Here is a 16,002-nt window from a genome sequence, read left to right as displayed (position 1 = left end):
TATGACTGTAGCACAGTATCCCAGGCTGAGGAGTGGACTATCACTTATAATGCTGGTCACCTGTTGTATTTGTTAGATCAATCAATCTTGTCAAGATTGGACAACCCTCCTTTGAGAAACATTCCCACTTGCAGTAAGTTAAGATAACTTTGTCTCAATGTAATCATCTGTGAATTCCCCTTAAAAAAGTTAAATAAGAATCCTTTACAGTTCAAAACACAGATGTCTAAGACACTGGGATGAATTTACACTGAAAACTCCTTATAAATGGTCTCAAATTCCACCATCCACAGGTATTTTTACTTTGTTTAAAAATACATTTTAAAAGAACCATATTCTACCAGCCATTCCCCTGTTTATATACAGAACATAGAACATAACTGACCATTTCTGTAAGTCAACAAGACAAGGACATCATTTCAGAATTCAATTTTCTCCACACATGTGCAACATAATACAATTACCGATCAGTCCCAATGCGAACATTTTAAAATTACACAACTTTTGTTAATACTAATTATCAATAATTGTTGGAAAAACCTACCTGGTTCACTATTGTCCTTTAAGGAAGGAAACTGCCACCCTTACCTGGTCTGGCCTACATGTGACTCCAGACCCACAGCAATGTAGTTGACTCTTAACTGACCTCTAGGATGGGCAATAAATGCTAGCCTCGCCAGCGATGCCCTCATCCCATGAATGAATAAAAGAAAAACTCAAGCAGACTGCTTTGTCCTGGATAGTGTCAAGCTTCTGGAGTGTTATTGGAGCTACACCCGCCCAGGCAAGTGGGGCGTATTCCATCAAACCCCCAATTTGTGCCTTGTAGATGGTGGACAGACTTTGGGCTCACCACAGTATTCCTAGACTCTGACCTGCTCTGGTAGCCACTGTGTTTATATGGTGAGTGCATATGAACTTCTGGCTAATGGTAACACCCAAGATGTTGATAGTGGGGATTCAGGAATGGTAATATCATTGAATGTCAAGGGGCAGTGATTTAATTGTCTCTTATTAGTCATAGCCTGGCATTTGTGTGGAGTGAATGTTACTTGCCACTTGTCAGTGCAAGCCTGGATATTGTCCAGATTTTGTTCCGTTTGAACACGGACTGCTTCAGTGTCTGAGAAGTCACGAATGGTGCTGAATACTGTGCAATCATCAGCGAACATTTCCACTTCAGACCTTATGATGGACAGAAGGTCATTTGTGAAGAAGTTGACGATGGTTGGGCCAGGGATACTACCCAGAGGTGTCCTGGAGCTGCGATGACTGACTTTCAAAAACAATGACCATCTCCCCATATGCCAGGTATGACTCCAACCACCGGAGAGTTGCCCCCTCACCCCCCAATACCCATTGATTCCAGTTTTGCTGGGCTCCTTGATGCGACACTTAGTTGAATGTAGCCTCTGTGTCAAAGGCCCCTGTCAATCTCATCTCACCTCTGAAATGCAGTTCTTTTGTTCACATTTGAACTAAGACTGTAATGAGGCCAGGAACTGAGTGGCCCTGATGGAACCCAAACTGGGTGTCACTGAGCAGGTTATTTCTGAGCAGGTGCTGCTTGACAGCACTGTTGATGACACCTTCCATCACTTTACTGATGATCGAGAGTCGACTGATTGGGTGGTAATTGGCTGGGTTGGATTTGTCCAGCATTTTATGTACGGGACAAACATGGGCAATCATCAGGTAGATTTCACCATTGCAAATATACTGGAAGAGGTTGGCTAGGGGAGTGGCAAGTTCTGAAGCACAAGTCTTCTATTGCCAGAATGTTGTCAGCTCTCCAAGAACGGTCAACGATTCATGCTGTTGGTGTATGGTTGGCACTGAGAATGGAGAAAGGGAAATAAAGTAAGAATTACCATTCTTATAAAATTACTCATCTTTCACAAGCACCAACCTGTGCCACTGTCTCCATTTGCTCATTGGAATAGCCTCTATAACGTCCGAGCATCCGATCAACATTCGTTAGGTCTCGACTGGTATCCTGAAATGCATTCAAACATCAAAAAGTCCTAAACTCCTCAAACAGAAAGCGAGTCACTGCTAAGGCTGGTTTTTGTCATTTAAAATTTAACAAAAATATGCAACTTAAAAACCACATTCTATATTTTGATATCACTGGAGGTTACTGCCTGAAATAGAGGAATATCTAATCTGACACAGTGAATTGCTCACTATCCCTGTTGGGCTATCTCAAAGGCACTGAAATTAGGTAACTCAAATTCATCACAAGACTTTTAAATGAATAATCAGATAATAGTTGCTTATTGGAGTGTTGCCAGTTGTATACAGATATATTGAAAAGGCAATTGTCCAATTTCTGCCATAAATGGGGAAATAAATTCATACTGACAACCCCAGCTCTCAATAATACTCTCAAAACCTCTTAGTATGAATTTACTATTCTTACCTTGCACTCAGTTTCTCCCAGAACACAGATCATTCAGAGAAAATATCTTCACTCGACAGTTCTATTGGGAAGATGCTTGGGAATCATTTGGCATGCTTAATGCAATTTCTGAAAAAGCCATCCAAATCTATTTCTCCATGTTTTTAAAAATTCCCATCAACTACAAATAGTCCTGGATTTAAATAAGTATACATATGTTGACATATCTCACACTTTTGGGGATTTTAGACACATCACTGAAAGGTATTAAATACAAATGTGAGAGTTAAGAGCAGGAGTAGGCCATTCAGCTGAACTAACTGTAAGCTCAAATCCACATTCCTGCTTACCCCGATAACCTTTTGACCCTTATTTATTCATCTCTACCTTAAAATTATCAAAGACTCTTGCAGCTGCCATTTTTACTTACCAGTACACTGACAGTTTCTGTAATATCTAAAGGCAGGCATTTAATTATATCACTAGTTTTGTCCCAAAATTTTCCTTTACATTTGTAAATTTCAAGAAAACACGACAGAAAATTGCCAAAACATTTAATATTTTCAAGAAGATAGCTCTAGTTCTTAGGGCTAAAAGGGATCAAAGGGTGTGAAGAGAAAACAAGAACATACTGTGATGAATGAGCAGCCAATGATCATTCTGAATGGACTAATCACTCCTATGTTCTATGTTTGTAAATACAGCAAATGTTTTATTATCCAGCACCTATGGAACCATGAGTGTGCTGATTGATCAAATACTCTGGAATAATCAAAAAGTCGACATAATCAATGTAAAAGCACACACTATGTAACAGAAACGTAATGCAGGGGGTATACACATCACTGTTATACTTTATTTACAGCATAAATCACTTAAATAATAATGCAACTTTGCCTTCAATAAAACTTACCAGCAGAGAGCCTTCTCACTAACTACTCAGGCATCATGGTAGGTATTGGAAGATAAATGGACTCAAAATTGAATCAATTTTGATATTTTGTGTCATCATTCCATTGAGCAAGTATATTTATATTTTAAAATTTTAAAACTATAATAATTGGACAGAATAATACAGTAAACGTTGCCGTATTTGAGGTGTGTAATATTTGCCAAAATAATCAGGAGTGCTGACTCATAGGCTGCCAGCTAAAACAAACTTTGCTGTACCTCAAGTGCCCAAACATGACAAGCCAAGATAAAGAAATATATAAATCCAACAAAGTACCTGTAAAGTGCTTGCTAATGCATCTATTTTTTCAGACACATCACCAGTATTGTGCATTCTGCTCCTTCCCTTCGTTGCTCGCCTCAATGGTCCTCGCTGCCTGCAAAAGTTACGAAGGTGCGTGTCTGAATCACTTGATGAGTCCGCCATAAGGGTGCTACATCCTGCAAAAGAAGTCTCAAGTTAGAAAACGAATGAAGAAAGATATGAACCATCTCACACTTCATGACAAAAATAAGTATAGCAATAAACAAGTAAAGCGTAAAGTACACAAAGTTGCCATTCACTGGTGCCCACTTCGTAACAAAAACTAGAATTAAAAGATTTTAACAGATCCAACAGGTAAGCAAGAGAGAAAGAAAAGTCCAGATCTCAGAGTCCCAAGTCCCATCTCCACATGGTGCAGGCACCGCTCTAATTGCTCAGACACCCCGGAGGCTGCCGTTGTCACTGCCTCACCGGCCCTGCTCTCACCGCCACTGCTGCCTCACTGCCCCCTGTTCTCACCATTGCTGCATTACCAGCCCTGCCTCACCACCATCGCCACCTCACCGGCCCTGTTCTCACCGCCAACGCCTCACTGGCCCTGCTCTCCCCACCACCGCTGCCTCACTGCCCCTGTTCTCAGTGTCGCCACCTCACCAGCCCTGCCTCACCACCACCGCTACCTCACCGGCCCTGTTCTCACCACGTTGCCTCACTGACCCAGTTCTCACCATGCTGCCTCACTGGCTCTGTTCTCTCCACCACTGCCTCACCGGCCCTGTTCTCACCACCACCGCTACCTCACCAACCCAGTTCTCACCATGCTGCCTCACCGGCCCTGTTCTCACCACGTTGCCTCACTGACCCAGTTCTCACCATGCTGCCTCACTGGCCCTGTTCTCTCCACCACTGCCTCACCGGCCCTGTTCTCACCACGTTGCCTCACTGACCCAGTTCTCACCATGCTGCCTCACCGGCCCTGTTCTCACCACTACCGCTACCTCACCGACCCAGTTCTCACCATGCTGCCTCACTGGCCCTGTTCTCTCCACCACTGCCTCACCGGCCCTGTTCTCACCACCACCGCTACCTCACCGACCCAGTTCTCACCATGCTGCCTCACTGGCCCTGTTCTCTCCACCACTGCCTCACCGGCCCTGTTCTCACCACCACCGCTACCTCACCGACCCAGTTCTCACCATGCTGCCTCACTGGCCCTGTTCTCTCCACCACTGCCTCACCGGCCCTGTTCTCACCACGCTGCCTCACTGGCCCTGTTCTCACCACGCTGCCTCACTGGCCCTGTTCTCACCACTGCCGCCCCACCAGCCTGCTCTCACTACTGTCACCATCTCACCACCCATTCTCACCAACGCCACCTCATCGACCTGCTATCGCTGCCAATCCAGCCCACTCTTGATCTGCCGCCAATACTCCAGCCCACGCTCAATCAGCCATCACTACAGGACACAGGGTGCATCCTTTAGGTGACTAAGGACTATAGGTGGGGGAGTATCAGACTGGTGGATGCAGTTACAATTCATCCCCATTATGAAGTCATATTTCTCTTCTTGATTTTGAATAACTATTACAAATTTACATTTCTGCCAATTGGGATCCTAAATCTTGGAGAAGACCCAATATTGGTCAGTTAAATGTCTACTGAATACTTAAAATGTCAGGACCTCGCCAATGGAAGTGGTGAGGGGAGTTGTTTTCATTTACTGTCCAGCCAGCAGGCAAGCGTACTGACACAGACATTAAATTCCAACCAATGCATGTCCTATGGTTACTGCCAATTATATATTTAAAGTCTTATTCATATTTACACTGCATTCATAGGATATGAGAGCAGGAAATCACTTCAGTCAAATTCAGTGCAAAATGGTTGAGTGAAGGTCAATCATTTCAGCCCCAAGACATTGCTGTAAGAATTCCTCAGAGTAAGGTACTAGGCTGAACATCATGGGTTACTTCATTGATGTCTATCTCTATCGTAATGTCATGCTGATGTGTAACGTGACCAGGGCAGTATTCAAACTTGAACATATAAATTTCAAGCAATGTTCACACTACACATGAGCCAAGCAATGATCACCTCCAACAAGACTGTATCTAATCCTGATTCCCAACAGGTAGCATCACTAATTCCCCACCTTCCGCATCCTTCAGATAATTACTGCGCAGAAACGAACTTGACCAGCTTAAAAATACTGCAGCTCCAAAAATAAGACAAAGACCAGAAATTCAGCAAAGAGAACGTCATCTCCAGACTCCTAAAATCCCGTCCACTATCGACAAGATTCATTCAAGTGTGGCATAATCCTCTCCAAATGCTAGAATGAGTGCAGCTCTGACAACACAAAAAAAACTCAACACCATCCAGGATAATGCAGTCCACTTGATTCACATTCCATCTACCTCCTTTCCTACTCAGCCTATTCAGAGATGTTATTACAGGCCTCTACAGCAGGGGGGACTTGAACCCAGACTTTCCAGTCCAGGGTTAGGTAAACTGCCACAGCACCACAAGAGGGTCTATCTACCACCTTCAATGTTCACACAGCCTATCAGCAGCATGTGTGCACGATGAACATTCATTATACATCATTATTGTTTGGAAATTCGAGTTGTAACATGGACAGAATCATGTATTTAATTAAGTCTGATTTGTATTTCCAAAATTGAGAGTAAAAAAGGAAATGACTTGGTTTAATTTTTAAGTTCTGAGCGTGGCCCCGGGGTGTTTGGGAGTGCGTTTACATGCATTTAAATGATGTTTCTTTCAAAAAAAAATCCTTGAGGTGAATAGTTCCGTTCTTTAGAAAACAAGAGAAAGAAAAAAGGCCATAGCAACAAGGTGCCTTAGATACAAAGTGGTAAAGCTTTCTTTTGGGAAGGGGAAACCATCCAGATTGTTTCTGTCAGTGAGTGTGAAAGCTCCTGTCAGAGAGAACAGATCTATGCAGCAAAGGAGCTGTTAGAAGCATCCAAAATTATGACAACTGAAATTTAGCTGATTAGTTTAATATCAATAACAATCAGCTGTGAAGATGATCTCAAAAATCCAGGTTAAGAACTATGTGAGCTGTGCTAGCAGTTTACTCCAGGGGCTCATGAAACAACATTAATCAAAAGATATAATGGATCGAATGTAGAAGCTTACTTTTACTGTGGAAGAAACTATGTATGGCCATGTGAGGAACTTAAAAGTGTAAACAGAGTGACCGCTCACTAACGTTTGAGTATCTCTAAGGTATTTGAATTTGATATTTGTAATAAGGCTGTTTCATTAATTTGTTATTTGGTTAAAATAGTTCATGTTTTCTTCTATGACGATTATGTCGCCAAATTAATCTAATCCCCTCTGCCTGCCATTGGCCCATATCTCTTTATTTCTTGCATACGCATGCACTTATCTAAATGCACATTAAATGTCCCTATTGTGTTTGCTTCCACCACCACCCTGGGCAATGCGTTCCAGGCTCCTACCACTCCCTGTGCAAAAGTTTTGCCCCTTATGTCTCCTTTGAACAATTCCCCTCTAACATTAAATGCATGCCCCTAGTATTAGACATTTCAACTCTGGGAAAAAGATTCTGACCATCAACCCTATCCATGCATCTCATAATTTTATAGACTTCTATCAAGTCTCCCCTCAGGCTGCACTGCTCAACAAAACAAACCCAGTTTCTTTTAGCCTTTCCTTATACCCCATACTCTCTAATCCAGGCAGCATCCTGGTAAACCTCTTTTACACCCTCTCCAAAGCCTCCACATCCTTCCTGTAATGTGGCGACCAGAACTGAACAAAACACTCTAAATATGGCCTAACCAAAGTCTTACAAAGCTGCAACGTGACATCTGACTCGTGTACTCCATTCCCTAGCCAATACAGCCAAGCATGTCATATGCCTTCTTTATCATCCTATCCACTTGTGTGGCTACTTTCAGGGAGTTATCGACCTGAACCCCAAGGTCTCTCTGTACATCAATGCTGTTCAGAGTCCTGCTATTAACTGTATACTTTTCCTGAACATTTGATGCCCCAACGTGCAGCACCGCACACTTACCCGGATTAAATTCCATTTGCCATTTCTCTGCCCATATCTGCAACAGATCTGTATCCCGCTGTATCCTTTGACAACCTACACCATCCACAATGACACCGATCTTTGTATTGTCTGCAAACATACTAGCCCACCCATCTACATTTCCATCTAAGTCATTTATTTATATCACAAACAGCGGAGGTCCCGGTACCAATCTCTGCGGAACACCGTTAGTCAGGGACCTCCAGCCTGAAAAGCACCCTTCCACCTTTGCCCTCTGTCTATGGGCAAGCCAATTCTGAAGCAACAGGGCCACGTCACCATACATCCCATGCATCTTGATCTTCTGGATGTGGGGCCTTGTTTAGCCTTACTAAAATCCATGTAAACAACATCCACTGCTCTACGCTCAGCAATCACCTTTATCATCTCCTCAAAAAATTCAATCAAGTTAACAAGACATGACCTGCCCTGCACAAAGCCATGCTGACTGTCGCTTAACAGGTCATGCTTTTCAAAATGTACGTAAAATCTTATCCCTAAGAGTTCCCTCCAATAGCTTCCCAACCACCAATGTCAGACTCACTGGTCTGTAGTTTCCTGGATTATCCCTATTTCCATTCTTGAACAGAGGAACAACTTTAGCTACTTGCCAGTCCTCTAGGACCTCACTAGTGACTAGCAATGACACAAAGAGCTTGGTCAAGGCCCCAACAATCTCCTCTCTTGCTTCTCTCAATAACCGAGGTAGATATCATCAGGCCATGGGACTTATCCACATTAATGCTCTTCAAAAGATCAAACACCACTTCTTTCTTGATCTCAAAATGCTCTAGCATATTAGCATGCTCCGCACAAATCACACTATCACCCATATCCTTTTCAGCGGTGAATACCAATGCAAAATACTCATTTAGGATCTCATCCATATTCTCTGCCTCCAAGCACAAGTTCCCTCCTTTATCTTTGAATGGTCCTCCCTTCTCCTTCGTTCTCCTCTTGCTTTTAATATATCTATAGAATGCCTTGGGATTCTCTTTAAACCTGCTTGTTAAAGTCATTTTATGGCCCCTTCTTGCTCTCCAAGTTCCCTCAATCTGTAGAAGGAGTGTGAAAAGTGGTCTGACCTGCCTTTCAGCAACTTCTATTGGTTTAAAAAAATAAATCCCTACTTTCCTTATATTCCTCGGGCCTTGTCCAATTTTAGCTTCCTTTTTCCTTTTGACTAAATTTACAACTTCCCTTGTTATCCAAGGGTCCCTTACCTTACCATCCTTATCCTGATCCTTCCTCCTTACTGAAACATGACAGTCTTGAATTCTTCCCAGCAAGTCTTTAAACAGTTCCCACATCTCAAATCTGGACTTGCCTGATAACAGCTCCTCCCAATTAACACTCCCTAGCTCCTCCCTAATACTGACGGAATTTGCCGTCCCCCCATTTAGTACATTCCCACAAGGTCCTGACTTATCCTTGTTCTTAGCTATCTTAAAACTTAACAAATTGTGATCACTGTTAACAAAATGCTTTCCCACTGAAAGGTCAGTCATCTGGCCAGGCTCATCAGCCAATACAAGGTCCAGTATGGCCCCTACTCTAATTGATCTACCCACATACTATTTCAAAAATACCCTCTTGCATGCACTTAACAAATTCCTCCCCATCTAAGCCTCTTGCACTAAAGGAGTTCCAGTCTATACTGGGGAAGTTAAAGTCACCACTATGACAACTCTATTTCTACTGCACCTTTCCTTAACCTACTTACATATTTGTTCCTCAATCTCTCGGCGGCTTTTGGGAGCCTATAGTATAATCCCAGCACAGTGATTGCACCCATCTTATTTTTGAGCTGTATCTATATTGCCTCAGTGGATGAACATGTCCTCTCAGAGTGCAGATGCAACTCCTCCACCTCTTTTACTCTCCTCTCTATCTCATCTAAAACAACGAAACACTGGAATTTTGAGCAGCCAGTCCTGTCCCCCTCTCAAACAAGTCCCTATAATGGCCACAATATCATAGTCATATTAGAGGGAGGCAATAGCCTAGTGTTATTATTGCTGGACTGTTAATCCAAAGACCTAGATAACGTTCTGGGAACCTGGATTCAAATCCTACCATGGCAGATGACGCAATTTGAATTCAATAAATATCTGGAATTAATCATCTAACGGTGACCATGAATCAATTGTTGTAAAAACCCATCTGGTTCACTAATGTCCTTCAGGGAAAGAAACTGCCATCCTTACCTGGTCTGGTCTACGTATGATTCCAGATCCACAGCAGTATGTTGACTTGTAACTGCCCTCTGGGCAATTAGGGATGGACAATAAATGCTGCCTAGCCAGCAATGCCCTCATCCCATGAATGAATAAAAAATATTTTGATCCAGGCTCTAAGCTCATCTGCTTTACCTTTAATACTCCTTGTGTTGAAATAAACACACTTCAGACCATTGTGCTCATTTATGTGTCTCTGCCTGTCCTTTCTTTCTAATTTGATGGTCCTAACATCTACCTTTCAATCCCTCCACTTGCTGACCTGTTGCTCTGGTTCCCAAGCCCTGCCACTCTAGTTTAAACCCTCCCAGGTAGCACTAGCGAACCTCCATGTGAGGATGTTGGTTCCACTCCACACTAAGTCACACTGGTCCCAGAAGAGGTCCCAATGATCCAAGAACCTGAAACCCTGTCACCTACATCATCTCCTTAGCTATGCATTCACCTGACTGATCTTTCTATTCCTTGCCTCACTACCATGTGGCACTCGTAGTAATCCAGCGATTACTTTGATGTTGTTCTGTTAAAATAACATTGACAGCTTCTTGTGAAGATGTTCAGTGACTGACCACCACAGTAATGAACTTTCAAAAATAAAACTTATAGTCCATGAAGACATATTTCATTGTAGGAGCTGACTTATTCAGTATTACCATCAGCTGATATTGAAACATATGCCATCTAGAAGAAAGAATGCAGTTTTTGCACTGCACTGACAAGGCCCTTTTGCAGTACCTTCAAAACCCACAACCTCTACCACCCAGAAGAACAATCACATCAGTGAGTGTTAGCAGCATCACTACTGTTATAAAGCAGAGGTTGGCCACCCACTTCTGAGAACTAAAACTGAAATACCCAAAGAGGAGCACCTTGCCTCATAATCTGTAAAAGGAGTGTGAAATGTGGTGTAACCTGATTTTCAGCAACTTCTACTGGATGAATAAAATAAATCCCTGACACTCATCTTAAAATCAACAAGTAACAATTTATTTAATTCTAACAGTGAATAAATTAACTAAACTATTAACAAACCAAATGAATCCCTTCTAACTACTAACTATTCCCAAATCAAACTAGATTCTGATATTGTGCTATTGCAATAAATACAAGTCCCACAGACATATATAAAAAATTAGAATTTAGTCTCTCAAAATTAGTGAGGTGACATCTTCCAGAATGTTCTGTGCCTTCTCCATCAATTTTTCTGTCGGGAATGCCTTCTCCATTGATTCTTCTGTCCAGAATATTAACGAGCTGTGTTGTTAGTACCGTTGTTATTTAAATGGTTCTTTCTCTAAGACACAGACGAAGCTGTGAGAACATGCAATTCTCTCCTGAGAGCTAAGAGCTGTTAGCTGTGGCAGATGGTGGTTAGCTCTGGGGTCTTTGTCCAACTGCCCTCTTCTTTGTCACCTTAGATGGAATATCAATATTTCTTACAAAAAGATTGGTCTGATATTGTCAAAAAACATCAGACTTAAATTTGATAGATTTTTAGGTATCTAAATGCCTGGTTCAAATTGATCGGCTAAATTCAAAAACTTTTATCTTGGTGAAAACTGCTGCTTGGCCTGCAAGCTTGACGGCCTCTCGATACAAATGTTCCAATTCAGGTGCTCTCTGTGTACTTGCAAGCTGTCAATCGGCTGCTCACAGACATCCATTTTAAATCTCTAAGCACAGAAAAAGCACATGATATTTTAAAGGGACCACAGAATGCTTTCACCCGTTGCATTTTACAAACAAAAAATTCTAATTTCCTGCCTCCCAATCTTCACGTACTCTATCCAACTTTGCAATGATTACCTACACAGAAGTAAAACACCAGAAATGATGGAAATTTGAAATAAAACAAAAATGCTGGAAATAGTCAGCATATCCTTGGAGAGAAAAACACAGACAGCCAAAGGTAATGCCATATTTCATTAGGATTATCATAGTGCAAGGCCAATGATTTCTCTCTCCATATATATTGTCAGACCTACTTTGCATTTGCACCATTTTCTGTTTTTATGCCTTCAAATCTAAAATTCCTTTCCACATCACATACAGTTTGGACATGGAAATATACTCCTTCATGGACACTGAGTCGTCTTGGAATGCCCTCCATAAAAGTAGTATTTTGATTTACTTTATCGTTGTGACATGTACTAAGATATAGTGAAAAGCATTGTTTAACACTGACTGCACCACCTTCTCAATGTCAACTTCGAACGAGCAATAAATGCTGTCCTTGCTTGTGCAATCTGCATCCCATGAAAGAATAAAAAAAACTCAACAACTTTAAAAGTCTGTAGCCTTTATTGTCAACTATTATTTCTCATATAAAAATACCCATCCAGCCAGGACTTGCAAATAATCATTTTTTAAAAATTTGTTCATTGGAAGTGGGTGTTGCTGGCTAGCCAGCATTTATTGCCCGTGCCTGGTTGTCCTTGAGAAGGTGATGATGAGCTGCCTTCTTGAACCCCTGCAGTCCATGCACTGTTGGTTGACCCACAATACCTTTAGAGTGGGAATTCCAGGATTTTAACCCAGCAACAGAGAAGGAGCAGTGATAAATTTCTAAGTGAGGATGCCAAGTGGAGGGGAGCATCCAGGTGGTAATGTTCCATGTATTTGCTGCCCTTTTTCTTTGAGACAGAAGTAGTTGGAGGGTTTGAGCTCTAGGGAGAGGGTGAGTAGGCTGGGGCTATTTCCCTTGAGCAGTAGAGGCTGAGCGGTGATGTAACAGAGATTTATAAATCATGAGGGGCATGGATAGGGTGAATAGCCAAGGTCTTTTTCCCCAGCGTAGGGGAGTCTAAAACTAGAGGACATAAGTTTAAGGTGAGAGGGGAAAGATATAAAAGGAGCCCAACGGGAGGGTGATGCATGCATGGAATGAGCTGCCAGAGGAGGCGGAGAAGGCTGGTACAATTACAACATTTAAAAGGCATTTAGATGGCTACATGAATAGGAAGGGTTTAGAGGGATATGGGCCAAATAGTGGCAAAAGGGACTAGATTAATTTAATTTAAGATGCCTGGTATGCATGGACAAGTTGGACTGAAGAATCTGTATCCATGCAGTACAACCCTATGGTTCTATGGTCTTGGGTTTGGAAAGTGCTGACTAAGGATCTTTGATAAATTTCTCCAGATAGATAGTACACACTGCAGCTACTGATTATTGGTGGCAAGGGAGTGGAGGATACTTGTGGATGTGGTGCCGATCAAGCAGGCTGTTTTGTCCTGGATAGTGTCAAGCTTCTTCAGTGTTGCTGGAGCTGCATTCATCCAGGCAAATATAGAGTATTCCATCACAGTCCTAATTGTGCTGTGAAAGTGGTGGACAGGCTTTGGGGAGTCAGGAGGTGGGTTACTCACAGCAGTTTTCCTAGCCTCTAACTTGATCTTGCAATTACTGTGTTTATCTGGTGAGTCCAGTTGAGTTTCTGGACAACGGTAACCCCAATGATGTCGATTGCAGGATATTCTCAATGCAAAGGCAGAACTTCATCTCCAAGGACTGTGCAATGGTCACTCTTACCAATACTGTTACTGACAGATGCATCTGCTGCAGGCAGAGTGGTAAGGATGAGGTCAAGTACATTTCCCTCTTGTTGGTTCCCTCACCACCTGTTGCAGTTCCGGTCTTTCAGCTATGTCTTTCAGGACCCGATCAACTTGGTCAGTGGTGCTGCTGCCGTGCTCCTCTTGATGGTGGACACTGAAATCCCCGCACCCAGAATACATTCTACACCCTTGCCACCCTCAATGCTTCCTGCAAGTGTTGTTCAGCATGGAGGAGTACTGATTCATCAGCCGAGGGAGGACTGTGTGTGAAAACCAGCAGGAGGTTTCCGTTCACATATTTAACCTGAAGCCGTGAGACTTCATGGTGCCCACAGTCAATGTCGAGGACTCCAAGGGCAACTCCCTTCCAACTGTACATCACTGTGCCTCCATCTCTACTGAGTCCGTCCTGCTGGAAGGATAGGGCATATGCAGGAATGGTGATAATGGTGTCTGGGGCTGTATGTGTAGATATGATTCCATGATAATGGCTGTGTCAAGCCATGCTTGACTCATCTGTGAGACAGCTCCTCCAGTTTTAGCACTAGACCCCAGATATTGGAAAGAACTTTGATTTGATATGACCTGATTTGATTTGATTTACCTAGCTACAGTGAAAGGTTTTGTTTTGCATGCATTATCGACAGACCATATCATACAAAGTGCAACAAGTGAAGAATACAATGTTACAGCTGCAAAGAAGGTGTACATCAGCATTAAATTCGCAAGACTGACAGGCCTGTTTCTGTCATTGTCTTTTCTGGTGCCTAGGTTGATGTTAGGCAATCCATCCAGTTTTATTTCTTTATTGAGACTTCGTAGCAATCGATGCAACTGAGGGCAGTCAAGAGTCAACCATATTGTTGTGGCTCTTAGTCACATGCAGGCCAATTCAGGATGGTGGATTTCCTTCCTCAAAAAACATTAATGAGTCATATGGATTTTTCCAACAACTGTTTCATGGTCAACAATCAATTCTTCATTCCATTTCTTTTAAATCGAATTCAAAGTCCACCATCTGCCATGGCAGATTGAAACCCAGGTCTCTGGGACATTAGCAGAGTTTCTAGATTAATAATCTAGCGATAATACCTTTAGGCTATCGCCTCCTCCTTATGCATATACAATCCATTGTCATACCACATTAATCATTCAATGCATAACTAGAAACAAAATCTCCACCTCTGGTTGCTGCAGTTCTCAACCCCACACTTTGGGGGAAGATGTCAAAGCATCAGAATAGGTGCGGGAGTGATTAACTCAAATAGTACTGGATGGGGGAGTGATAATAGGAACAGCAGATGCTGGAGAATCCAAGTGGGGGACTTGAGTTATATGGAGAGGCTAGAGAAGCTGAGATTGTATTCCTTAACAAAGAGAGGTTTGGGGGGTAAATTAGTTTAGGTGTTCCAAATTATAAAAAGGGATAAACTATTTCTACCAGAGGGACTGTCAGATAGGAGGCATGAAGGCTTGAGATAATTGGTAAAAGAATTAGGAGGCATGAGAGAATTCTTTCTATGCCATGTTACTACGATATAAAGTGCATTATGTGAAACGCAGACTTAATAAGTACCTCTAAGGGAAAAATGGATCAATACTTAAGGAGAAATTTGGAAAATGTAGGGGAATGAACAAATTTTTCAAACAGTCAGTACAGGCACGGTGGGATGAATGATTTTGTCGCTGTGTGATTATATGATGTTAACCTGGATAGATCAGAAATTTGGGCTGATGAATGACACTCATCACTTCATGAAGCACAAATGCAAAAGGAATGAATAATAAACTGTGCTAAAACAAGATCAATGATATTATTCTACATAACACTAGCGAAGGATTGTATACAATCATATGAAAATACACAACAGAAGCAGAGCAGACCATTTGGCCCCTTGACCCTACCAAGCCATTCAAAAGGAACATGCTGATCCAGTTGTGTTTTGAAATCTACATTCCCATTTGACTCCAATAGCCTTTGAATCACCCCCAACAAGATGAAGGGTCTAGGCCCGAAACGTCAGCTTTTCTGCTCCTGAGATGCTGCTTGGCCTGCTGTGTTCATCCAGCCTCACATTTTGTTATCTAAGATTCTACACACCTTTCTTTTAACAACGATATCACCTTCTGATGCAAAGCATTACAAAGTCATGGAACCTTCAGATAAAATAAAAATTTTCTTCCTCCATTCCCTGAAAGGGTAACACTTAATTTTAAAGCGGTGATCCTAGTTTGGGACATACCCATAAGTGGTAAGTTACCCATGTCCACTTAGTCAAGGCCATTCGGGATCTTCTACATTTCAATTAAGTCATACTTTCCTTACCCAGGTCTGGAATACATGTGACTCCAGACCCACGGCATTGTGGTTGACTCTTAACTGCCACATGGGATGGGTAATAAATGCTGGCCTACCCAGCAACACCGTCATCCCATGAATCACTTCTAAACTTCAATGAAAACAAGCCTGGTCTGTCTAATCTACCCTCAAAACCAAACC

At 42.2% G+C, this 16,002-nt stretch overlaps 1 protein-coding gene across 1 annotated transcript in view; it reads right to left on the bottom strand.

Annotated features, from left to right (window-relative positions):
* Positions 1-16,002, bottom strand: part of LOC125455519 (centrosomal protein of 128 kDa) — a 475,711-nt gene that overhangs the window by 454,489 nt on the left and 5,220 nt on the right. Inside the window, exons 2-3 of the mRNA XM_059648981.1 lie at positions 3,630-3,793; positions 1,910-1,996 (exon numbers count right to left, since the gene is read on the bottom strand). Of these exons, the coding sequence (XP_059504964.1) occupies positions 1,910-1,996; positions 3,630-3,779 (237 nt within the window). The 5' untranslated portion in view covers positions 3,780-3,793. The remainder of the gene's footprint in view (positions 1-1,909; positions 1,997-3,629; positions 3,794-16,002) is intronic.

This window comes from Stegostoma tigrinum, chromosome 10 (genome assembly GCF_030684315.1).
Source record: "Stegostoma tigrinum isolate sSteTig4 chromosome 10, sSteTig4.hap1, whole genome shotgun sequence".
Classification (NCBI taxonomy): domain Eukaryota; kingdom Metazoa; phylum Chordata; class Chondrichthyes; order Orectolobiformes; family Stegostomatidae; genus Stegostoma; species Stegostoma tigrinum.
This window is presented reverse-complemented; position numbering and strand designations above follow the sequence as displayed.